The sequence below is a fragment of the Strigops habroptila genome, chromosome 10, assembly GCF_004027225.2.
Source record: "Strigops habroptila isolate Jane chromosome 10, bStrHab1.2.pri, whole genome shotgun sequence".
Taxonomy (NCBI): domain Eukaryota; kingdom Metazoa; phylum Chordata; class Aves; order Psittaciformes; family Psittacidae; genus Strigops; species Strigops habroptila.
In genome coordinates this window covers 38911876-38939317 of record NC_046359.1, presented here as the reverse complement: position 1 = coordinate 38939317, position 27442 = coordinate 38911876, and the positions used below count along the sequence as shown (strand labels likewise).

Below are 27442 nucleotides of genomic sequence, written 5' to 3'. Positions count from 1 at the left end.
CTCTGAAGGCAAGATGGGCTAACACAGTATTCCTTGGATCCCAAAGATTTATACTTTAACCTTGTACTCCCATCCTAGAATACAGATCCTGAACCCCATGCTGAAATATACTACCTTACCCAATAAACTCCTGGCTCAGCAGTCAGGATTTTAAGGATTTTTAAGGATTTAAATCTGCTGAATATTCTTCTCTGGATGAAAGTGAAAGAACATTTTGACATTTTGAAGACTACAAGGGTCAGATTTTGAAGGACTTTTGTTTCTGAGGAGTCAGAAATAGGCATTTGAGGCTGTGGGATTATGCTTATTTAAAGACTTACTTTACCTTTGATATTTAGTTCAGGTTTTCTTCCTGACCAAGGCACAACAGGTTCTTCTGAATTTGACACACACAGGACAGCCCGTGGTGCTTTCTTCTCTGCTGTTGCATTAGCAAGCCTGGCTGTTGGGGTTACTGTAGCATCTTCTCATGGAATTAAACAAAAGAATTTCTAAAGAAATTCCCCTCAAATTCGGGAGAAAAATAAGCAAAATTTACCTTCTCAGCAAACCCAAAGCAAAGACAGATCTTTTGGTGGGGTTTTGTCTTTATGTTAACCTTTGATTAACAAGGAAAGATAATTCAGCAGCAAAAGACACACCTTTACCTGGCAGCCTCACATCTGTGGGTAACCATTTCTCTATGTCCACAGGCTAGCCCATCTGTGTAGGCTTCACTGAAATCAATGGGCTGAAGGTAAAATAATTTCAAGATCAGTGATTTAATTTTTCACTTGTCCCAGCTCTGACCTCAACATGAGGACATAAATTTCGTATTTCATAAAATGCCAAAATTGGAAAATACATAACTAAACTGTTGGGCAGCAGGTATAAATAACAAAAGGAAGCACTCCTTCCACACACACAAAACTGAATTGGAAAACTTACTGACATAGCAAGTTGCAGAAGCCAAAAGCATAAATGTATTAAAAAAAGAAAGACAATTCTACCACAGACCATTAAGCATGATGGTCCAGATGCAACTTTCAGCTCAGAAATTCCACAAACTCACAGCTGAATTTGTATTAACAGGAAGACTCGCTCTATGCTTAGCACATTTCTTGTATTTTCTTTCTAAGCATCTGCAATCTGACATCGTCAGAGAAGTCAGTGGTTAAATACAGCCATTCTTAAGTTCTCAAGGTAATTTTATTTTGCAGCATTCAACAGCTACGTGCTATAACAGGCTAAAGAACCAGGATCCATTTACCATCTCCATTTAATATGAGGGAATGTCACATTCTTCTGCCTCCTGAAAGCTCCGTGCAGATAACCTCTTACCTGTCCAGCCTGGTATAGACTTTTTCATAAGCCTGATACACAACCTTGGTTCAATACCAACAAAGTTAAACAAAAGGTTGGTTCTGACAATCAGCTGTGAATAAGCTACCTAATCCATATGCTTATATTATGGTCTTTAATTTCTACTAATATAATTTATATTGCTTTACAGAATAGACAAAGAGTATTCAAATCAACAAGTTCATCACAGAAATCACAGTAAGAATAGAAAGTCCGTGCACTTTTGGTATTATAAGCACATTACAAACACTCAAAAGATTTCTAACTGAAGAAAACAGAGTACGTGCATGTTTGCTCTTGAAAATGTACACATACGTTACGGCAGAGAAATAATACAAAACATATAAACTTACCCAACAAAAACTAAGCATGTATTACCTGGGCTTCAGGAAAGCAGCAATAATATCTTGCCTGAGGGTTAAGGCACTTTCTAAGATTGTTCCATTGTCCAGCCAAACCAAAGCATCATCTTTGAGCATTATGCTGTCAGCAATTTTTAAATTGTCATGAATGACACAATTAATTTTAGATAGTATATGAACAATTTATATTTTTATATATTGTAACAGTTTGTTACAATGAAAGTAAGATTTTGCGCTATTGCCCCACTCATTCATTACATAACAATACACATTGTTGTCTGTAATGTGCTGCCTTCCCTGGCAAATTTGTAGCAGCCAGCAAATGCAGTCTGCTAATAGCGAGCAGAAAGCCAGATCCACGTTAAGCTGACAGGAAGAGAGGTCCCAAAATATTCTCTATGCAGCAGAGAGTCCAGCACTTCTTCCTAAAAACATCTGCCCCCTATGAGTAAGAAGAACTAGACTCCAGGAAACATCTCATGTTCAATGGTTCTTACAGCTCCTGCCCACAACCCACAGCTCAACAGCGACCAAACCCCAAAAACCCAAGGACCCAGATCCCTTCATTGCATAATAACCCACCTCCCAATGGTATTAACCAAAGCATCTGATTAACATAAATGCATGCTAGCTCCCACTGAAATCAGTTAGGTTAATATGATCAAAATCAGGCAAGTATCAAGTGCTTTCATACATCAGGTCAAATAGTTTGGGACCCACATTTAGAGTTAATTCAGGTGAATTGGTAATTTGTGAATTTATGTATGTGAATTCAGGTAACAAGAGGGAAGAAAAAAATATCACATATAGTAATCAAAAATAATCAAACAGAAAAGCATTTCTCCCCGTAGGTTAGCAAGGCATAACTCAAGTAAAATTGCTTTTTAGTATTTGTGTTGTATCTTAATTTCTATTGTTCTTTGAAGTCAGCGCACTGCTATGTATGTGGATGCTGAGACAAATACTACTCTTCCAAATGTTATCTATACTGTGTATACACAAAACCAGAGAAGTAATACTTTATAGCTCAACAAAAGGAGATATAAGCATCCTGTGTTCTTAGATGTGCCTAAAATATGGTACTTAACATTTACCTGTGAGCATACTAGTGTCAGCAAGCTCAGCACTAGTGATGGGTACACTGGGACCATCCTCTTCGTATGCTTTCAAAATGTACTTCTCAATTACACCTATGACCCCAGCAGGTTTGTCCCAGGTGACCTCAATGCTGTAACCATTTATACTGTGAACTCTTGAGGGAGTTGGCACATTTTGTGGAACTGCAGAAGGATAAAATAGAAAATACAGAAAAAGGCAGTTCTAAGGAGACTATTGCCCCTATTCTTCACTTTTAATGGCTGCAGTAAATCAGATTCAACCATTAGCATAAATACAATTTATTAGAGTTGTAACTTTTCAGCATTGATTTAATATGACTGCACATCTTGAGCTATTCAGTTTAAGCTATATTTCAAAACCATCAAAACTCCATCTACATAACATTCCTTCTTGTCTTGTTGCAATTTTCCAAAAACATTTAATGTATCAAACAAATTTAAGCATCCCTCACAAAGAGAGGAGGTGAATTGTATGTCGCTAACAAGTTCAGGCATTGCAATCATACAACTGAATGAAGCAAGACTGTACTGGAAGAGAGAAGGATTTTACTTATTTCTTGGCTATCTAAGCCATAGAATGCCACAACCAGGAAATGTTTCTAAAAACGTGCATTCTCATTTACAAAAGTACTTTAAAAAATGTAAGCTTTTCCACTTCTTTTCATACTTCCACAATGCCGTAAATTGTCTCAGGGCAAAGCAGGAATTTGTATTTATTAAAAAGAAAAAAGAAAAGAAGGAAAATGAAGATGTTTAAAAGAACTGGAAAGCCAAGCTCATAGTATCACAGAATAGTTAGGGTTGGAAAGGACCTTAAGATCATCTAGTTCCAACCCCCTGCCATATGTGCATACAGTTGCCAATAAAAAAAAGGCCCAAGCAACCAAAAAAATCATCTAACTTCCCATAATCTTTAACTATTTATTAGATGTTGCTATACCAAGTAAAGGTCTAGCCAGCAACAACTTCATCACAGATGATGCACAAGGGGTGCCAGAGGAAAGGCCCAAGGAACACTATGGCAGGTGATGAGTTTGCTGTAAATGCATGTTGTCTCCCTAGCCCTGCTGCTGTTCGTTTACTTTTCTCAATAATCTCTTTTTTTGTTAATGTTATTGTTTAGTTTCATTAAACATGAATACAACCTTGGTTTTTTGTAAGAAGGGTACCAGAATGGAAAGTACAAAAATACCTGGAACTTGTGATTTTTCTGTAAAGTAAGAACGTGACACTCCAGGAATGGTTCAGTAGTATATTGATTTTATTAGTTCTGAAGTGTATCACTGGGCAAAGTAAGGTACTGTATAGCAGATGGTCTTCTCATAAGGGACATAACAAAACCAACTCAAAAATAATTAAATAGCGTAATTATTCTCCAACCTCAGGGAACATGGACTGCTCAGCGCTGTGGTCAGCTTGCAAACATAAATTTATGGTAAACCTTACAGTTGTCAGACAGTTGATATGAAAATATGCATGATTTTTTCCTCTCTTCTGGGTGGTACACAAAATAATAGCAGTAAGTTGTATAAGAATGCATTTGCAAGTCCAATATTTATGCACGTATTGTACCATTTTTTTAAGATCATACATTGAATATCTTGCATCATAAGAATTCTCTGCATTGATGGAATGCAATCAGGCTTCGCTTTACAGGAGAGGGAAAGTTGGTTGAATAAAATATGCAGAATTGTAAATTTTCTAAAACTTGCTGGCTCAACAAGGTTTACAAAAACACTGAACAGAAGAGGAAAGGTCTGTTAAATTTTCTCCATAAAATATCTTTAAGGCTCAGCAGGTATCATGTTCTTACTTTGAAACCTTCTCCAGAAGCCACATGCTGCTTTTCTAGTACATATTGCCACATTTTCACACGCAATCTATGGAACAGATTGTGTTAAAAGAATCCTCATTCAGCCGCATTGAGCAGCGTACCCATGTGCAGGTAGTGTAATGAAAATCTTTCACAAGACCCTCTTCTCCCTAGCAACTATATGGCCTCTTATCTTCCACAGCTTGTGCCTGCTATTGCAGTATCTCTCTTCTCTACATTTGATTTTGTATCACTAATTATATATAGGAAAATACAGATTTACTTACTCCTGCAGACTCGTGTAACATAAGGTTATAAGTGCACGTATGAACATACCTACATGCATGGCTGTTCTTACTCAGTTAATGCAGTTCAATCCTTTCATATTCTTTGCTCTCACATAATTATATAATCTAATTTATATTTGGAAAAGACCTTGAATTATGTGTGGAAAATACTTGCCTGAACATTTTATAGCTGAAGATAGTAATTTGGTACCTATTCAAAGCATTAAGCAGTTTTGCTCCTTCAGAAACACTATGCAACTTACTCAAAATTGTTGTGGTGGGATTTTCTCCAACATGATACTAGATAGCTAATGAAAAATAGGAATTAGTAAGCTTTAAAATTATATTTACCTGATTCTCTTGTACGAACACGAGTCCATGCACTAGATACTGATCCTCCTTCATTTGAGGCAACCACCCTATAAAGGTATTCTTCAAAAAATATAGAGAAGTGTAAAGGAGAAAAAAAAAAAAGAGGAAAAAAAAAAAAAAGACAAACCAAAAAACATTGAACATGGTAATACATTAATACAGAATGAAATAAAAATGATGTATTTTATGTAAGGAACCAATGTGTTACCTGTAAATGGTTGTAGACCACTCTCATAAACACCCTGCTCTTTCCCTTGGTATACTAGGATGGAGTCATTTCCCCTGCAGTTAACAGCACTGTCAGTTGATAGGCATCCATCCAGATTGACTCTGACAGCACTGCTGGACACAGATGCCAAGTTAACGACAGCACCTCGTGTAAATTTAACATCCTTCATGCAACCACCGAAACCTAGCAAACAGTAAGGGATTAGTATCACATAAAGAGCTTCAGTCATTAATCAAGAATCACTTTTGTTCCTTTAAATTCTATATTTTCAGCATTAAAGACTGTAATGCGAATATGTTGACTTCCAACATGACATTCTGTCCCCACTTTCACAATACTAAGCTGGTAAAAATCCCTGGTATTCTAGTGTTGTGTTCCTACCTTAGTGAACTATACTTTCAGTGCTGTCAATGCCAACCCACAAGAAAATAGCTTTCTCCTTTCTGTCATTTCTCTCTTCAAAATTATTACCTTAAAAGTGATTCTGAATTTGAAAATCAGCTTTCTGCTGCTTGCTAATATTTTGTTAATGTACATGCTTCCTCAAACTGAGAAGAATATCTAGACTGAAAATGTCATTAACTTCAGGACATCACAGTTGTTTTTCCTCATGGGGATATAACTGGTATGCTGTTTACAAGCATACTCTTGAAACATAACCCCAAACTGTTCATTTATGAGAAAAAATAAGTAACTTCATTTTATACTTCTTTCTATATATACATACAATATATATTCCTCTTTGTGGGTGTAGCACTCGTATCAACATTATACACATGTTAAATTAGTTACTGGTAGTAAAAACACCACTACAAAATTCAGCATGCAGTTGTTAAAATTTCTATATAGTTCTATGACTTAATTTACAAAGGAATTAATAAATTGATACAAAATTGCTCTCAAATCTTAGTAAAGTGATTGGTGTTTATCATAAAAAGCCAAAGCAAATGGTAACCAAACGGAAGATTTCAACTCTTGGAAGAATTAACTTTGCAAATTACAAATCAGCCTCTCACAGATTAGTGCTCTTTTTTTGCTTTGTGAAAGCACCATATTTACCATCTGTATTCTTACTACCTTTATTACTACAAGATGGCAGATCAGAGTAGTATTTGTACTTAGCCTGATCTGACAATCCAACATCCATACATAGTTCATGTAAAAAGATAAGGGCACTGAAAATGGACACCCATTTTCATCCTCTGAAACATCTTCTCTCTCCATAACGCTAGGGATTTACACAAACTGCTTCTTAAAATGAATACATCCAAATTTAAACTCAATTCCTACTCCACAGCAATCTGCTCAGCTTCTTAGGCAGTCTGTGGCAGAGGAAAAAGCTAATCCCAGTATGTACAGGCATCGTAACCATTAGGCAAAACGAACAGTTGTCTAATTTACGATGAGATGCATAGTGTACAACCTATTTTAATACATTAATTTTAGTATCTTTTTAGCTGCATTTATCACTATTTGAAGATTTCTGATTGATGTCAGCCAAGATACTTTGCCCATTCTCAGGTATCTGCAGAATAACTAATGACAGTACAAACTCTTACAAACATTCCTGCCAGCTCCCCTCTATCCTGACCTCTCAGGAGGGCATGGGATGGCTCACAGACTATCTGAAATTTCTACTGTAATTGGCATGGAGGTGAGGTGGTAGGAGAAGGATATTTATCCCTTATTTGCTGTGAGCAAAACAATATTCCTTTATTCAAAATTAACTACCAAGCAACCATTGAGAAAACCTTTCGTAATTATTTATTAAACTGGAAAGGTCTCTATATTCTATCAGCATACAATTACACCATTGTAGTCCTAAATAAAAGTATGTTCGAATGCTGTAATGTCTAATCTTGCTCATCTAAATCTGTATTTAGGAACAAACAGGAATGTTTTTATCTTCAGATGCTCTGTATATAAATTTGCAGCCACCATCTTGTTTGTTGCATGCTTAGGAGGCTTGGTGAAAAAAGTAATGTTTATTGATGTGTCTAAATATGCACTTCAGACATTCACTTTAGATGCTATTTTGCCCTAGATTCTTTGTTCACAGATCTCTCTGCTGCGGGAGTTGTGAACGCATCCATTCACGAGGCTATACCATCTGCTACGAGGCAACACTGACAGGGTGCGACTGGCTAGGTCTTTTGGGCCATAAATATCATACATACAGAACCTGGAGGCGAATTATAATACATGTGATACCTGCAGCTGAAAGAATACTTAAAACAATTTTTTTTAGCTGCCTGTGAAGGCCAGTGCATGGATTTGATTCAAACTATTCTATAGCTGTGAAATCACACGGTTTCAATGCAGGTCTGCAGAGCTTACTTGAATGCACGCATTCAATATGAGTTTCATGCATTCAAAGCCACTTACTAGACTCCCCACTAATCTCTCTCTGACTGCTACTTATTTGCCCAAAGTATCTGAAAAAAAGCCATAACTGATGAATAGTTTCAAAAGTAATGAAAAAACACACCCAAACTGTAAACAGAGCTAGTGTAATAGACACTTTTTTACTACATTTCATATGGTATCCTTTTTGGAGGCCATTAGTATCAAGCTGTAATTAATACTTCTCTCTTTTCCCTAGAAATCTGACCTGTTCCAGAACAGAAGAGTCACAGTCCTGGCTAAAACCATGACTGTTTCCCATCCTCTTCATAGCATGGAAACATCATGGTAACGTAGCCAAAATCCAAATTCGGGGGTTTATACTCACTTGATTTTTTTAGACCAGAATCAGTATCACCTAAAAAAGGACTAATAAGCTTTCAACTATTCTTCTATATCACTGCATTCAATCTCATTACAGTGATTTAAGCTATGTTTACTGTTTTCCACTGATTTTGTATTCCAGATCTACGAGTGGCACAAGATGATCAAGTGAAAAAAGTTTATCTGAACTGGCTTTCTCTGATGAAGACTTGAGATCTTCTTTCTGGTTGGAAATCTCAGATTACCATTTGTTACTCTTCAGTTCCTCTCCTGAGTTAGATTGCTTCAGAGATCACTGGGTTGGAAGATTTTTTTATAGCATTACAAAAAGATCAGGACTAAGTGAAGCTAGATGGGTAGAAATAATTGGTAGATAAAGCAACAGTGGGTAAGAGGAAATATTCATGTTACGTATTCATGAATTTACACTATCAGCTGCAGAATGTCTATCTTGTGCATGACAGCAGTTTTTGAGAAACATACATTCTTCTTAGTGTCATCTTACCTTGTTCTAATGCCAGTTCCTTATAAAAATTCTGAATCTCAGGTGGGATTCCTCCTACATAGACAGGCGAGTTTACATTCAGCTCCTGAACATGGGGTTCAAGCATCTGCTCTCTCAGTTCGTTCATACTTGCTGAAACTACAGAGCCCTCCTTGTTCACAATGACTTTGTTCCACTTCCCATCACAATAAGACAGTCCTAACCAGAGATCCACTTGTGTAAAGACAGTGCCAGTTTTTAAAAAGACGTTTAACATTCCACTTTTCAGTTTGATCTGTGCATTTTAAAAAACAAAAAAAGGATTTTGAAAGAGCCATCACATACACAGCAACAACAGATCCAGTTATTTAAAAAGAAATAAAGGCAGTCAATGAACAAGATCAATGAACAACCAGTTTTTAACTTGAGGATAGCAGAAATCACCACAAAATTGTTTACACAAAATATGCTTAATATAGTGTATTGGTTAATTCAGAATGTAGGAAGATATATTCTGATTTTTGTCAACTATGGCACTAAGTAAGTAAAAAGAAAAGACAACGAACCAGGATTGCTTTGCTTTTTTGAGAATGAGAAACCAGTATTTTATCTATCAATTCATTTTTTAGAACAATGTAACAAGAGATGAAATGTCACACCTGATTAAAGTCTTTTTAATAGGCTGGTAAAGTAGATTTCAAAAGTTTCCAGCATACGCTGCTGCTTACATCCATACATCCTTATTCTTCTAAATTGTGTAAGAAAATAATTGGGTCTGTATGTGCTTTTTGAGATTAATGTGCTAATTCTCTAATAGAAATACATTTTACTTAAATTTTTCACTGCAGAAGTTTCCAAAGCTTTACTGCAAGACTCTTTATCCTAACTGAACAGAACACAAGTAGGCTGAGACTGTAAATTGGCATGTATAGAGGACTATATACTTAGATGATGAACTGGGGTTTGAAAAATACAGATACATTCACAAAAAAAAGCATTACTGTTTCCATGCCAAAATCCTATTATAAAACTACACATCTAATATAAATGCTTATCACCGATATTGACAAACTGACATATTTAGGTTACTATTAATATTCATATTGCAGTATTTCCTTAACAGAGACCCCAACTAAAGAATGAACTCAGTACTTGAGGTGTCAGTGGCAACACAGGTCCTACTTCAGAAGGCACACTGGCTGCTAGCTCATGAGACAGAGGGATTTTGTTTATTTGTTTCTTTGGGACCACAGCTTTTCCTATTTCCATGAGTTCAGAGCCCTTCATAGCCAAGGGCTCTATAATACAAGTGAAGGGACTGATCCTGGCAACAGTGCTGATGAGCATAGCTTGACAAAGCAGTCCATTGGACAAGCCACCGTTTTTGTTTCCTGATGAGAATTAATACAAAGCACACTGTGCTGGTGTGAAGAAAGCATTTCAGCAGCATGACTACAGTAATATGCCAGCAAGTCTGCCAGCCCTGGAAGCTGGAGAGAGGGCAGGGTGTTTGACACAGGGTCACTACTCAGCACATCCCTCTTTCAATTTACTCATCTTGGCATAGTCTTAAAGCAGGCAGTGAATGATGCTTGTGCTTTTTGTGTTGACCTGGACTGACATTTAGAATGCTCAAGTGCAGCTAAAGACAGAGGACCACTGTTTTAACTGTTCTGCATGGTGAAGTTAAAAAGAAAAAAGCAAAGTCCTGCATAGATCTAGGATTCTTTCTGGTACTGAGCATACTTCAGAAAAACAACAGATAAATTATTTGCCTTGGATAACATTTTTAATCTTGGAAAATATATTATTACTTTAAATCAAAAATGCATGAAGATCATCTTATTCTGCCAGACATCTGAGTTAACCACCTCTCAACAGAACAAGAGAGTTCTATCACAGCTCTAAACCTGAGCAGTCTCTCAGTTTAATGCTTAAAAGCATACTTGCTTTTCGGAATTTGGAGTACAAATATTAAGCACCACTGCAAAATTTTATTAATACTGATCTCTATGCACTCAATTCTTATTTTGATATACCTGAGCAGGTAAGGTTGGAATCAGGAAGATTTTATTAATTACCTGGGCATTAGGATAGAGTGCACTCTCAGCATGTTTGATGTTGATAACAAAGGGGCTGCCACTGGTATTCTAGACATAGAAAGCAGCTTTGAAGAAAAAGGACTGAGAGTCAAGACATCTTACAAACTGAACACTGGTCAGTAATGCACCCTGGAAATGATAAAGGCCAGAAAATGTTCTCTGCTGGTACCAGCCAAGTTCAGACCTGCCAGCCAGAGGGCAGAGGCCCGAACACAGACCCCTCAATAGCCTCCTCCGAATCAGTCACTCTTTAATGGACGGGGAACGGGAATTTCTTCCTGACACCAGAAAGAAATCACTGGTGACTAACAGGAATATCACCTTCACAAGTCCCACATAAGTACATCACATCTTTGCTAATAAAAAGATTTCCACTGTGAGTTCCCAAAACACTTACTTCACACCCCCTCCTTAGTTCCACCACAGGTAATGCTTTAATCTTGGGTACTAGTTGCCTTACTTCATGCAGCTATTCTGAAGTGTAATTCCTTTGAAAAGGTTCCTGCAGGACTCTTTTCTTACTGTGTAGCTTTGTAGAAGCAAATCATCAGTTACAACGTCTTGGGACCTGCTGCCACTGTCACACATGAGATTAGCAGCGCTTAGACTTTCGCTGCTGTTAAAGTGGTCAGCATCAAAATCAGTAACGCAAGCTTTATCAGCAGTCACATTACCTTCTTTCAATCACATAAAGTCATGAGGAAACACATACCAGAGTGAGAGCTAGTGACTCCAACTAGCTTATCTGGTCACAGTTTGCTTATAATTATTATGCCTGGGTCCAAAAAGAATCAGTTTGAACTCTCTGGCTTGAGTTATTCTCAGGGCATGGAAGTCACGGAAGAAGTGAACTTTACACACAGCAGCTTTTTAGGATTAATTTTTGTCTTGGGCAGAAGTCAAGACAGAGTCTTGCTGTTTGGTAGCAGACCAGCCATTTGTCTAGCTACAGTCATTCCAAAACTATAAAGCTAATAAGAGAGCTGTGACCTATGCAAAGGGAAGGGTCAGGGAATACTGTGTTACACTGGCACTCAGGATAAGTGGTATAGCTTCTAATCTTGTTTTGCAGTGCAAGTGTCTCCTGACCAAGGCTCCTAACAAAGACATCGTAGCTCATGCGCATCATGGTACACACCTCATTTTCACTTTCTATTAACCTTTTTTTGTGAGCTCAAGTGTACGGAAAAACCTTCTGTCATCATTATGTATGTGCAGAACACAAAGCTTGCAAGGGTTGGAAAATCATGCATATACTCGTCGTCTCTAAAATTCCTCATCTTAAGAATATGGAGATGTTGAGGTCAGGAGTAAAGTGAGATTAAAGAAAGTTTACTTGACTTTGGACAAATGCTAAGAAAATTATCTAATCACAGTTTTCAGTGCTAAAATAATAATATAAATATAAAACTGCCCAAAATCTGGAAGTATGGGTAGAGATGGAAAGTCTTTTGTCTAACTACTTGTTAGTTTTGACTTCAGTTTTCATGTAGTGACTCCCCTTTATAGTTAAGAAGCTATTTTCTTCCATTTCTGTTAGTCTTTCACAGAGCAAGAGAAAGGAAACAAGGATCACACACGGCAAGAATCTCCAGAGAACCCAAACCCCATGTTTGTCCCTGTGGATATGGTTCACATAAATAGTGCCCCTGTATTGTGAATTACACTCACACAAGTCTTTTTCAGATGGGACAGTAGTGTATGCATAGCATCTTATGCTGTTGTCTTATGATCTTGGTCATTCCTTGAGGGCAAAACTAAAGTGATAACATGTAATTTGCAAGACTTGTTATTGGAACTCATTACAATTTTTAACTAAGGCTGCTTGAAAAAGAGAGGGCAATCAGGTTTAGCAGAATTCAAAACCCAGGAGAAAAGAATCTGCTGGAGAAGTCAGTACAAAAAAAAGTAAAGATAGAGTAAGTTATAGTTGACTTGAAAAGAAGAAAAACATATTTATACATTTTAGGTCAGAAATTTAAAAGAAAAGGCACATTAGATATAATGCCATGCAAGAAAACATGACAGCCTTTAGCAAAACAGCTACATAATAACAACTAACTAAATAAACGAAATTCGATAAACAAGCAGAAAGGGCAGACTGGGGCAAAGAGAGTAATAATACCCTCAGAAATCTCTGAATGTAAATGGCTGCTTCTTGGACCAACTGGAAAGAGATACTACTTTCAACATAATCCTCCCTAATACCCACTAGTTGGTGCAAGCAGTAACTAGAATTGATCCCCTAAGCAATGGTGACCACATTTAACAACATTCATTTTCTTCTCTTGGGAGAAGAAAAAGATGAAAATCCAGAGCCATTTAACTAACAAAAACATTTGAAAAACTGCAACAAACATATTCAACCTTAAAAAAAATCCTGGAAAAGACGGAAGCACAAGTACTTCTGAGCATAAACCAGTCTTATTCAACTGACACCAAAAAGAAAGTTCATTGGCATTATCTAACAACTTTGCCCAATACGGGATTTGTGGAGCTAACTCTATAGCTTTCCCTCTAGTGATAGGGATGAGATGGGATTAGGCTGGACCACTAATTTCCGTCTATAGGTTTCAAATCAAAAAGAAGAAATCATATCAATTATAAAAAATACATATACTTAAACAGAAAGATTTATTAGCATACCAGACAATTTCTGGATATCAGACAATTTCTGTCATTAACTTTTTGATTCACAATTTAAATGATTTTGTTCTAGTATGAGAACTGGGAAATTGGGTAATTTAATACTTTCCCAGGAATGAAGTGAAACCTTTTAATACATGTATTTTGTTCTCTTTTCTAATCAATTTTAATCCAGCTAAGAGAATAACTCTGCTTTTCATATACTGGTATCTTTCTTATTTATGATATAAATAACACAGGTAATTTATTCTGAACATTTGTTGGAGTCTTTTTGCTCCCTTTACACTTTGCTGTGCACAGCATTCCAAAACAAGTAAAACACAAAAATAACTTATGATTTGAAATCTCTTTACATGCTGGGCTTATCTTAGTAGTCAACACTCACAGGTCATATCTGAATATAGTTATTTGTATTTCTGAACTTACTGCAAGATAATCTGGGCCATCTTTATTGTAAACAAACAGAAGCAATCCATTCAGTTGATCTGTTCTAAATTTGAATGAGATCTCAAATTCCAGTCCACCACTGAAAACACCTGAATGCAGTTCCAGGAACCCTTGAAAGAAAGTGAACAAGTGCCTAAGTTAATCAAATACATAAACAAATAGGTTCAAGAAATCAAAAGCAAAAACCTAGGTGCTACTTTCTACTTTGACATGAAGAACTCAGGTTTTAAAGATTAAGGTTTACAACTTTATCACTCAGTTTTGTAAAGAACAGTTATCCATAACATACTGCAACAAACAACTGGTGCAATGTCCCACATTTTGTTACCCGGCATGTTTTTAGGCATCTGGGCCTCTTCAAAAGTGAAACTTCACCTGTTACATGCATATCAAATCTGCATTACAGCACCTGTGTGTGAATTCAATTCCTTTTTCATGTGGTAGCCTTTGCTAAACCCAGAAACCAAATTTTAAAGCATTCAAAAATAATCCTACATAACTAAAACTGCTTTGAAAAGCAGATCATGGCAATGCTTTTGATATGATCACCTTTTATATCTCAAGAACATACTTGGTTAGTGCAGAGGTACAGCAAACTACCTTTGCCAAGAAAATGTGCTCCTTCTGAGAGAACAACAGGGCATCCTTCCCAAATATGACAAACATTGTTTTGCTCTTCAGCATCCTTCCAGTTCAAAGATTCCCAGTTTTCATAGGGAGTGTGCACTTTTTTCAAATATATGTCACTGAGACACCCCACAAATCCTTTCTGGACTATCATCTTCATTCCTGCAAAAAAGGAAAATAACAGTTTTAAGCCTGCAATTAAACACAGGGATTAATTTATATGCTTTATACACCCTCACCCTATCATATATGCCCATGTGTGCATTGATAAACAGCCATCAATTACTTCATAAAGCTGGTCTCCAAGCTAAATCCAGATTTCTGGATGGGTCTAGTCAGTAAAGACAGCAGCTACTGCTATGTAGCTGGAAAAGATTAAACTTTGTGAGATTTTGCATACAGGTACTTTCAAATCAACTGCGTAAATCTACTCCATGAAAATTCCAAGGCAAGTTTGCAGGTTTACCCACTTTAAACAAAACCATTATTGTGAAGAAAGGCATGCATCTGCTGTATAGAAAGAAACTGCTGCAAAAGCTAAGGCAGATGAATATATGTTTAGAAGCTTCCTCAGGAAGTTTTTCTTTCCTTGTTTGGGTAAAAACAATAGTGATTTATGGCTGCTATCTCTTTACTGAGGACAAAAATATAAAGCAGGTTTTATAGGTGGCCTTCTCTTGACTGGTATTTTTAGTCCATCTCATTTTGATTATTTAGCTGGTTTTTGAGGGAGGCATCCTGGATTACTTTATGAACCAAAGATTTAGAAGAAGACATGCATGTACTTTTGGTTTTAGTAAGGTCACACAAAGAAGGAAAGAGGGAGTTGAACCCTAGTGTACCTCACATCAAGTCATCAGCCAGATTTCATGTCCTTATCAGTGACGGGAACACAAACTTAATAAACAATTTGGCTTTTAGTTTATTATGAAAAGAGAAACCCAAATCCAAAAAAAACAAACCGAAAACCTGTATATGAATATATACAGGTTTATACTCAGTGGATATGTATATCCACTGAGAACAGCTGATTGTATACTGGTTTTGTACGCAGTCACCTCTGTGTTATCTGCTGGTAGAATATACACTTGGCACATACACCAAGTTTATATATGAGAACATATGTTTATTGATTCTTCTGGAAGCCAGCTATAATCCAGCTCACAAATACAGCTGTAGAATACAGATGTATTCATACACCACTGATTTCAATGCAACAATCCCTGAAGGATCCAAACTCACACCAAAAAAGCCAGCATGTTATATCCCTGCATCTAGATGGGATGGTGGGATGTACAACCCTGTGCTTAAGCTAATAAAACCAATTTGTACACACATTTCTAAAAAGAATTTGGGAATCTAGAATGTAAAACATACCCATAAGTTTCACATACACATCAGTTCTGTACATAAAATTCATTAAAATGGACACAGACCTCATACACTTCTTTCCTGATGATGAAATCAGCTATAAAGATATCCCGAAAGATAAAATTCAAGAAACTGTACAGACATATTTTTCATTAAAACAATTATGTAAATAATTACACAAATTAATTACTGTCCTCATGTTTCTGACACAATGTCAATACAGCCTACAGCACTGGAAAAGCAGTTAAGTCAGTGTCACTACGTAGGATTTGTTATACTACAACCATACTCACCTACATCCTTTCTTACAATAGTATAACCCTGTGGAAGTCCTCCAACAAAAACTCCTGTGTTCTCTCCAATTATGGTGCTGCCACTAGTTGCCAAGGAAAAACCTGAACAAAATAGGTCATTATTCTTGAGCGCTTTCAACAGATTTTCTACTCAGTATCACAATATTGATATTTGATAAAAGAGACTAATATTCTAATACTTTCCCCATACACTTCCAGGAATATTTACAGCTCTATTTTACAAAAGTATGTTAACAACATCACAGATTCGAAAGCACAAAAAGGAAAAATCCTGCCACTTAGTATTAAATTATCAAAGATTCACATCAGACAGATACCTCAGATGCACAGACAAAACAGTAGTAATTTTGTCAAGAAATTGAGTGAATTTTTTGCTGCATGGATAAACACAGGTAGTGGAAAAGTAGGCAAGTGAGCAATATCCTAACTAATACCAAAACAGCAAAGCAAAATGAAACTGAATCGATTACCTGTGTACTGCCCATCCACTGTGATGTTTCCCAGTGCTTGAATTCTTGTAGCAATTATTTGGTGCCAACTGTTATCATTGTACTCTTTTCCACCATCATTAGTTGGAGTGACTGCTACCGCAGATCCCTTTTTATTAAGAGAAGAAACTGATTTAGAATATTATGAGGATTTTGAATTACACTTTACTCTTTACAACACTCTGTGGTACAGAACATTCAAAAATAAAGATAGAAGTCCTCTGTTTAACTTGTTTTGGAATACTGAATGAAGTTTAGGACTGATTTCCCCACTAAATTAACCTTCTCAAATAATAGATGAGGGATCCAGGATCCAGTTTCTATTAAAAATAGAAAACCTGTGTAGTTTCCCTGATAAAGGAAAGGATGAGACACAAATTATTGAAGGTCATGTCACTCAGTTTTTATTTTTTATTGAATTTCTAAATTAAGTCCCTGTTTAACTACTTCATGGATTGCTGTGGTTGTGAAGTTTAATGGCCATGATTAACATAGGATCCACAGAAAGCACCTGCATGTCAGGATTGTTGTCTGCAGCTCCTGTCTACAGCAAGGGACCCAAAAAAGAGGTAAATGTAGAAAGGTATGAAGATGCAAGTTCTGACCCTGTTAACCTGGTACCAACAGGACTTGAATATTTAGGTTAGAGAGTATAACGTGTTTATGAAGGAAAAGGTCATGCCAAGAGATCCAGATTAATAAAACACAAAAAAGGGAATTATTGAGGATGTTTTTACTGTACAAGGGATGCTTGTAAAAATGTTTTTAAATTTAGCTACAATTTTTAACTCTTTTCAATACATCAACAATAAAAAATAAAAAATATATGAGTGGGTGAATTTAGAGACATCCATGATAAAATACAGAGAAATCTTTTCTGAATCGCTAAGTAGGAGGAATAGACCATATGCATCTGCCAAACCAAATCTCAAGACTGTAAACTACCAAAATACCATGTAAATTCATATAATGATGCAATAAAAATAAAATTAATGTACTTCAAGAATTTTCCTGAGATTTATATCCAAATAATCTTCTAACTTCCCAACAATTCCTGTAATATTGTCTCAGGAGTTTATACCATACTTGAATGGTCAGGAAACTCAAAGATGTTTTGTTGAATTCACAAAATAGAACTGTCCTATGTAGCAGGCAACTACAGAATGGAAAAACATTTGTGTTCATAGGCACTACACAATATTAAAGAATCACAACCTCTGCAGTTACTTCATGGCTTAAAAAAAAAAACCACCAAAAAACCCCCAAAAAACCCTATTTCCAAAATATATATAAAAGAAAAACCTAAGTTTCCTTATAATTTGGGGGTCTAACTTGTTACTTTGCAGTAGCAAATCAGGCAGCTCAGGATTTTTTTCCCCCAGATGTTCTAGTTCTCTTTCTGGCTCCAGGATTCATGCATATGAAGGAAACCTGTTGATAAGTGTAAGTACCTACTGTGATTAATATTAAAAACTTCTTGTTAAAATTTAGTATCCTGCCCTTAGTGATGTGCATCTATTAGAAAATGCTTGTCAGAACACAGATTTACGAACACTGCATACGTTTTAGAGTACATTTTGAATTGGGGACTGTCACTGCATAGCACATGTATGAAAATACGTATGATGTGTACATATGTACATGATTACTGAAAAATAATTCCCTATGAATATTTACAGCATGTTTCCTACTCCATTCAGCCAACATCTTGGTACTGAGGCAGTTTGTACAGCAGTCCTCTGTCCCATGGTAACAATACAAAGCTATATATCCTTACATACCAGTGTGCACTTTTTCACATACTATTTTTTATTGTCTTCTCTCCTATTTCAACATTTTAATATTTTACAAACACACATTTCATTATCATAGTTTAATAATTAAAACCAGAACTGGTGTCATGCCCAATTAATGTGCCCTGGTAGCATGCCCATTAGTTTTTCCATTAGTGAATTCAACAATACTAATGGGATTACTAGCATGGGATGCTAATTGGGCGTGACATAAGAAACTGGCTTACTTCTTAGCATACCCTTGCTAATGATGAAATTAATGAGCATTTTATTAAATGCTGTCTCATCAAAGTGCACTTAGTTAGCGTTAAAATTGTTACAAACGATGCTGCATTCTAAAGATCAGGTGCCTGAATAAGTGGTTCTTCGTATTATGTTTAGCAACAATCTAGACCACTAACAGGGATTTTTTTTACATCAGAAACCACATTTATTTGTAACCAATTCAATCTGGGACCACACAACCATACGGGCTAACCCAGGCTTTATTTCACGGGGGGAAAAAACAAAAACAAAAAGAAGAAGGTGGTGTTCAGGGTTCAGTATGCACTGCATTGGAGGCCTCTGTATGACATTTTATCCATTTTACCCCAGTGACTCTGTGATCACACTCAAATACCCTGTTGTGAAATGGCTTGTTATGCATTTTGGAAATCCCACATAGGGAACCAAATTTGAGTAAGTTTGCCAAGCCATATAGTAAGTCTCAATTTTTAGTAGCTCTTAGAAATAATGAAGTCAATATGAACCTGTGGCTCTTCATGCTTACATTTACATTCATGAAAATACACAGAAACATCACAAAGATACTGTCCAGGTGCCCAAGTATGAATGTAACTACACTACTCACAGTCAAGCTCTTTCAATGCTCAAACTCCTGCCACTGAGGAGGTGAACAAGTACTGAAGTTTTTGCCAATGCCAAGCAGCAAGGTATAGCTGGGATTCATAGCTATGTATTCTCCATCTTCCTTTTTTGGAGGGCAGTAACAGCTGACCCTCAGACTGTGCCTACTACTTCAACCTCTGCCCAAACCAAAGGCATTAAGAAAAATATTTGGTGTTCCTCCTTTTTGCTATAAAGGTTAGAAAATGGATCATCTTCGGCAATAAAAAAGCTGAATTCAATTCCCTCCATTTTGTGAGAAGAATCCCAATACTCAGACTGTCATAATTAATAAGGAAATAAGTGCTCCAGATTGGCCTTAAATTTCCACTGTTAGTGATTTCACTTTGTATAAAACATTGAGTGCTTCTCTGGAAAAAAGGACAAATGACCTGTAGCCACCAAAAGAACTACAAATTTAGCTAGAATTGATTGTGTAATTTAGGGATGGATGTAAAGGCATTATGACGTGAAGAAAAAACACAGACAGCTGAAGGTTTGCAGGCACAATGAGTTTGAAGGAAGGTCTATGGAACAATCTGATTATACAGACAAGACTGTTAGCAAAAAAAACTCATGCTTCCTGGACCATGAGTAGAAACCTGCAAAGAATGACAGTAAAACAATTAGGAAGGAGAAAAGAGCAGCTTGACAACACAAAAGGGAGACAAAAGAGATGGTCAGACAACAGATAGATGAATGGTGCATGTAAAGTTGAGAGAAGTATGAATGGACAGGAAGAAAAGGATTTGAAATTAACACTTAGAGAAGGAAGAAGTTAGGCAGCTGAAGACTCCCCACTAAGAAGACTTGGCAGGACTATCCCCAGAGTAGATACAACAAAGAGAAAATGTGCTGCCGATGATGAGCAAAGATACATACCAGAATCTTGAAAGCGACTAAGGGTAAAACTAATTAACCTGTGACAGGACACAGCTGGAAGGGAGCACAGAATATTACACCACACTGCTATAGATAAAAAGCAGCAGAGACACAATTGTCATCAGAAGGAATGTTTGCAATTTTTAAGAGAAAGCACAAAGGCAGGGCCACAAACGCTTCTCATATATGCCATAAACATGATTAGAGAAAACAATGAATATAACCTAGTTAAGAAACCACATGATGTCAGTAGTAATTAAAGCATTTGCACATGAATGCGAACTGCGATGCCCAAACAAAAGATTAAGAAATGCTGTTACAGAACATGATACCTGACCTTAGAGGATAGGTATCCTACAGCAAATAACGGCAAAAGAAACAAACAAACATAGAAACAAAGGTGAAGATAGTGAGGTAGCACAGAATATTAAGGATACAGATGACTGAAAAATTTTGGTAACTGAATTTTCACAGGTAAGAGTTTTTGAAAAGGATACTACAAGAAATATATTGATGTGGGCCACAGTACACTACTTCTGTATCTGAGAATGCACAGGAATCTCTTGCACATTATTAATGAGAAACTAGAAAGCATTAGCTTTCAAGATAGATAGTAAATAAATGTTAAGACCTATACTATTCCTGAATGTCTTGAATGACAGATTGTTTGCATTTCTATGAACAGCCACTGAAACAGTAATATAGGCTATTTTAGACTTTATAAGAAGAAGGAAAAATACGGAAGTGATGATCCTAAAAATCAGTATGGGACAGAGTTGTCTGATTCAAATGAAACAAAGAAAAACAAAAATATAGTCATAAACAATTTGTTAAAATTCAAGATAGTAATTATTGCTATATTAGCTGCACTGAGGTGGTCTAGGAACTGAATATGGACAAGATGTGCATTTTTTACAGTTAAAGGGGAAAAAAATGAAAAGAAAAAGGGCAGAATGAAGAAACAAAAAAGAAAAGCCCCAAAGCAGCCACTATCCCATCTGTCCCACCTCCTCCCCACCCCCTTAATACTGTGAATCCAAACAAATGCAACATCTCCTGGGGAATGAGTCCAACCTAGTTGACATGAAGCTACGTCAGAAGGAGCAAATCTGCAAGGAGGGCTAGGAATATTACTTGAAGCACTAAAATTCTAGTTAAAAGATATCTATTCCCATTAAAACAAACAACTAAATAAAAATAAATCAAACTATTACACCTAGAAAGATTTTGCAAAGGAAGTAAAAATTCCTTTTTAGCTAAGTGAAGGTGTAAGTGTACAAGAGAGAAGAGAGACCTATTAAAATGCAGATGAGGGCAACATTAATGACTATGTTAAGCGTAGTCTCAAAAAATGGAAGTACACATTGATTCAGTTTGCAGCAAGGAAAAGATAAAGCCTGTGCGTAAATTCAGTGGAAATGACAGAAATTTATATCTTGGGGTCAGAAGCACATTTAATGTTTTCTAGCATGGGGATCAAATACCCACTAGCCTCTGCACAGCACCATGCCTTCTTTACAGATTGTCCAAAGCTGGAGATGGTCTTCACTCCTGCACAAAACCTCCGCATGGTCACGGAGCACCAGTGACTGGACCACGGCAGAGCTCACGAAGCAAAGGTTAACAGTGGATCATCAAATCAATAAATCCCCACCAGTTTATACCATTAAGCATTTCTGTTCAACCCCCCAGAGCAGTAGACACAACGCCAATCACATAATTAGACAATGAGGTGTCACAGAAGGTGTAGTTGATAGAGCAACCAGGGCTTCCAGAAACACTGAGGCAGCAGTAACCTTACAAAAAAGATGCACATATATGGATTTATACACCACATTCTGACAGTAACATTAGAAAACCCAGTTTCTTGCATATTTATGAAATATAAGTAAGCCTGTAATACTTTTCTATTCCCTGAGAAGATCCGAGTTTGGGGTGCAGAGCAAACAGGAAATATGCACACAGAAATGCAGGGCACGTGGCCTTATTTTTAATTTTTCATTTTAATTATTTGATAATATTTCCCTCTATTTATGTCTTTTCTATGGTCATTATTACTAGAAGAGAGAGACAATATGTATTACATTAATGTCAACACACTGATTTTGGAAGGAAATGACAAAGTCTCAAGATGGGAGGCTTAAAAATAATTAAATATATGTAACCATTATTTGCTAATTCAAAACCTAGTTCTGTCCACCTTTGAAATCTTGGTACTTAAGGCTGTTAGGTGGTGTTTGGTGGTACTGACGAAAAACCTGAACCCATAGAAAGGAAAGGAAAAAATGAAGTCATGAATTGTGGCAAACGTAATAAAAAATGAGCAAGGCTTTAGTGTTTCAGCATTTCTCTCCCCAAAATCTCCAGTTACCCAAGGGTTCTGAAAGGCAAATTAACTTGTATCAATTAAAAAACAACAAAAAACAAAGAGGATAACAATATAAAGAAGTGAAATGAATAATAAAGAACTGAAATGAATAATATAAGCTAATTTTATAGAATTCTGTCTTTTGTTGTACCTGTGGATCAAAAAGAAAGTAAGGACGCCCACTCCTCAGCTGAAGTGCAATGTATTCTTCCTGATTCCCGGGTGATGCAGAGAAAAAAATCAAACCATCAGGTTCCTGGGTTCTAAATTTCACTTTAATACCTGGTAAGAAAAAGCAAATGGACGGTTAATGCCAAAAGGCGTTCTCATGCATTCTAACAAAGATCACAAACAAAATGTTGTTTTACAAACAGTAACATGGCAAAGCAAAACCATCAAACTTTTCTTCACCTAAAACCCTCACTAATCATTACAGGGGAAATTTTACTAATCCAGATTGAATCAGCCCTTGAGGAAAATACCTGGGATTTCAGAGCCCTTACCATCCTGTAAAAAAATGTATGTAGTTGTGACTTATGCTGTTTAGCAACTTCTTTCTTAAGAAAAATGTAATTCAGATATTAGCATACTATTCTAATATTTGATATTTTACATGTGGATTTTCACTTGCCACTTAATATTTCCACTGGTAAAGTAGGAATGAGGGTTGTGCATGAAAGGATTTCTAAGAAGAATAGTGGGGGTTTGGTTCCAAAAGATAGGAATATTTCTACACATATTCTTTTATAAATTCATATATCTAAGTGCACAAAGAACACCTGGAAAATAACAGGTTTTAGCAAAAATTGGAAATATCCCAAGGAATAATGGATGAACTAAGCTTAATTAAGAACTTTCCAGATCATTATCAATAATCCTCCATTTGACTTCTGATAAAATATTGTCTCAGCACATGAAATGTCATTCAAATGACATACAAGGAAAAACCAGTATGTTTTTTAAATTACTTTTCTCCACAAAAAGATACCACAGATCTATCAAAACAAGCTAAACAGCTTTTAAATACTGGAATATTGTTGTCCAGTGTATAAACTTCCTCAGTAACTATCTGAGAACAAATTAATGAAACAATTCATGAAGTGACTATACAATTTCAAGAAGTATAATGATGAGTAAACAAGTTTCGGATAACCACCAATCGTTTATGACTACAGCACCTTCTCTTAAGCTGTCTTTTGAAACATCACCTTACAGAAACAAGAAAAGAAATTACAAAACCATACACACAGGGAAAAAACATACTTGGAAAGGGAAATGAAAAGGCAGCAATAGCAACATCTACCTATACCAGGCACTTCCATGACACATTCTGTGTAAAATGCTTTCTACAGAACAGGGTAATTTATTGGGGTTTGCCCAACTTCAAAGTATTCAGCCTTTTCACATGCATTTTCACTACTTTGTCAGGCAGAATACAGTAAGTGACAAAAGCTTTTCTTGCAGACAGCATTTATATTCTAAAAATATCAGAAATCATAATTCTGATGTCCATTCATACTAGATCGCACTTGTTCCTTACCTATACCCATAAGAAATATCCTTTGACCCCATTTCTTAATCACATAAATGTTTTCATGCAAATCACAATACACTCACAGATATGAAACATATTCTCTAGGCAGTGAAAATCAGTCATGCTATTCAAATACCTGCAAAAAGCAGTTGTACACAGGTAACGCCCAGTAAGTAAAAGCTCAACAGTGTTCATACTTCAGGAAAAGCATAGCTTTGCCTGGCTCAGAAATAACCACTATTGCTGTACTTAGAGGACTCAGGTATCTCTACCTGCAACATCTCCTGTAGAGGCTGTTACTTTAACAAGCTGCCGGTACTTTTATCAAGCTGCCAAAAGACATTTCTGAGAACCAGAGGACCCCACCTCACACCTACTTCAGAAGGACAAACATAGACAACACAGAATCATAGAATAGTCAGGGTTGGAAAAGACCTTAAGATCACCTAGTTTCAACCCCTCATAATTGAGTTTCTGCAAAAGCACCAATATTTTATAATGTCGGTTTAGAAAATATAAATTCAGTGGTTCATAACAGTAATACTGAAGTAACTGCAAAAGTTTTCAAATGTTATGCAGAAGCTTACTTCCTTCTGCGGATATTGAAAAGGCTTACAAACCTGAATTTCTGCCTGTAGAGCTGCCACAGCTTCATATAAAGTATTGATGAGTAAGCAACCATTGTTTTCAGTCATAGCCCATAAAGTAATTTCTTCTGAATTCATCTGTCACATATTATCTAATTCAGAAAAGGACTCTGCCTCCATTAAGTTCAGATATCTTTGGAGTTTCTCATGAGAGAAAGAAGTTCATAGACAAGTACTTTCAGTATTAATATTTTCTTGTATTTCTAGAAGTGAGTGCAATGGAGAAACCAAATATTAAGCAAACATATCCCCATAGATAATATTTTCACTGGAAGATAAAAACTTGTGAAATTCATATTTTTCACAGATACATACTAAATAAGAAAAAGTAATCCGAAAAGATTTCTCAAGACCCAGGTTGGACCTCATGGTCAGAACAAACATAGCTAGAAATCCCATTCAGGAAGGGAGGGTATTTTGCAAGAAAGTTTCTCAAAGACCTGTGTCTACTATTTCAGTATGGATGTCTAAAGTTTTAACTTCAATGTTAAATATGACAGATAAACAGAAACATAAATAAAATAGTGATATTACAATTACTTCTGCTATTTTTCATATACAAAAACTGCATTGCAGCCGCACTACTGAATCTTAGATGGGAAGCATGACCATCTGTAGGGCATAGAAGGAATGTACTTTTAATCAGCTGAATCTTGAACTGCAACTCAAGAATCCACCTAACAGGACTGTTTATGTGACAAAAATGATTGGTCTACAAGGAGTTGGCTGTAATTTCTGGGGTAAAAACCAACAGGAAATTCAACTACAAATTAAACATTCATGTATGCCATGGAAATAAAATCTTTAATTCCATTTCAAATTATAGCTGTAGTTGGACAAGGTGTCAGAAGTCATTTAATTATAAATAATGAAATTACTTCGATTTCTGTAATTGAATTTTTCTTTAATTGTAATGGCATTGTACAAAACATAATACAAGCAGTCTGTACAGTGAACATAAAAGAAAAAAGAATAGATAGTAATAAAAGGACAATAAATTACTACTATTCGTATTAATGTTTTAAAGTATCCCAAAGCACGTTAAGGAAGATTGACCTTCTGTCAGGATCTACACAGTTTCAACTTATGCAGTAGTAGACGGTGATTGGATTTTTATCCTATTTTCAAAGATGGCACAGCCAGTTTAGTAGAGGAATAGGGATGTGAGTGACCAATGCAGGCATTCTAAAGGCATTCAACTGAGAAGCAGTATCAGCCTGTTACCCTGTGAGAGCACACAGTTTTAAGAGCTCCTTTTAGCAAAAGGCTGATTTTAAAAGTGAAAAGATGTCCTATTACTATAATGTCAGATGAGTCAGAACCCAGATTTTTAACCTAATACAGAAAAAGCATATGGAGCACCTCTTTGCCTCTGTTATGTAAGTTTAGCAAGTCTGAGAACTTCAGCAACATTTCAGATTCGGACTCAAGATTCACATCTGGATCCAAATTCTTCTATCACAATTCAATGTGGCTTACAAGATCTGCACAGAAGTATTTAACAGGCAACAAATGTGCTCTTGAGAAGCTGGCTGTGGTTTTTGCCAAAAGAAAGCTTACAGAGCACACGGGATTATTTTGAGTTTAGAAGAGGCATTTGGTAGTTGGGGGGAAATATTAATAAATTAGAGCAGCTCCCAGATTAGCATAGCATATACTAATAATTTATAATTACTACAGCAACAAAATTCATTTCCGACTAATGTTAAACATTTTTTCTTGCAGAATAAAAACTTTAAGATAGGTTTTGTTTGACTAAAAAACTATTCACTAAGAGTAAAGACGTTTTGCTTTACAATTTAACTGAATTTCAATTTTATCTTTTTAATTGGCATTGCAAAATACAAAACCATGTATAGTACTCAATGTATTTCAACTTTTTGAAATTTTGGGGAAGAGGAGCTGAGGAGAGAAGGCAAGAGAGATTCAGAGAGGCAAGGTAATCAAAGACATTTTTTGCAATAAAAGCTGAGAGATTTCAGCAGTGACCTACTTAAAAACAATCTCTTTGACCTATGCACTCAGCTAAAATACCTGTAAAGTATCATTCTTTACAACTGGCTGTTAAGAGTCCAATTCAAAATATCCAACAAATAAAAGTTATTAGACTCATTAAATACATAGCAGTTGCCACAAGCCTCAAAAGTCCCATGCCCCTTCACCAAAACCTATGTACAACCACATGAACAAATCTGTCCAAAAAGCATCAAGAACAGCCACATAAATGTATTTTCAACCTATACGCACTTAGGAATAATAATACTAGTTTAATTTTCATCAATACATCAAATCTCAACCCATACGCATAAACTTAAAAAGAAAGAATAATAATTAGATACCCTAGCATGTTATGGACATTTTCTTTGTGGAATTAGAAAATCCTAAACAAAAAACAGTGTACATTACTGGAAAAACCTGCCTAATATCTGGAATATCACAAAGCATTATTAGAAATGAACTTTGCATAATCTGTGAAGCACGTCCATTTTCAGTGCAATTTCTCCCAGAATCGTACAAACATGATTTGCATTTGCATTCTACTTATACCATTGTATGAAATGGTGTAAATAATTATATAATTGTACATTCCAATCAAATTAACAGC

General features: G+C 36.1%; 1 protein-coding gene across 1 annotated transcript in view; it reads right to left on the bottom strand.

The window, feature by feature from the left end:
• The window catches only part of USH2A (usherin), a 367116-nt gene that overhangs the window by 215378 nt on the left and 124296 nt on the right, over window positions 1–27442 (bottom strand). The window contains exons 21-29 of the mRNA XM_030499989.1: window positions 22808–22938; window positions 16711–16837; window positions 16211–16321; window positions 14529–14702; window positions 13908–14038; window positions 8755–9028; window positions 5502–5705; window positions 5273–5353; window positions 2798–2983 (exon numbers count right to left, since the gene is read on the bottom strand). Coding sequence (XP_030355849.1) covers window positions 2798–2983; window positions 5273–5353; window positions 5502–5705; window positions 8755–9028; window positions 13908–14038; window positions 14529–14702; window positions 16211–16321; window positions 16711–16837; window positions 22808–22938 — 1419 coding nt within the window. The remainder of the gene's footprint in view (window positions 1–2797; window positions 2984–5272; window positions 5354–5501; window positions 5706–8754; window positions 9029–13907; window positions 14039–14528; window positions 14703–16210; window positions 16322–16710; window positions 16838–22807; window positions 22939–27442) is intronic.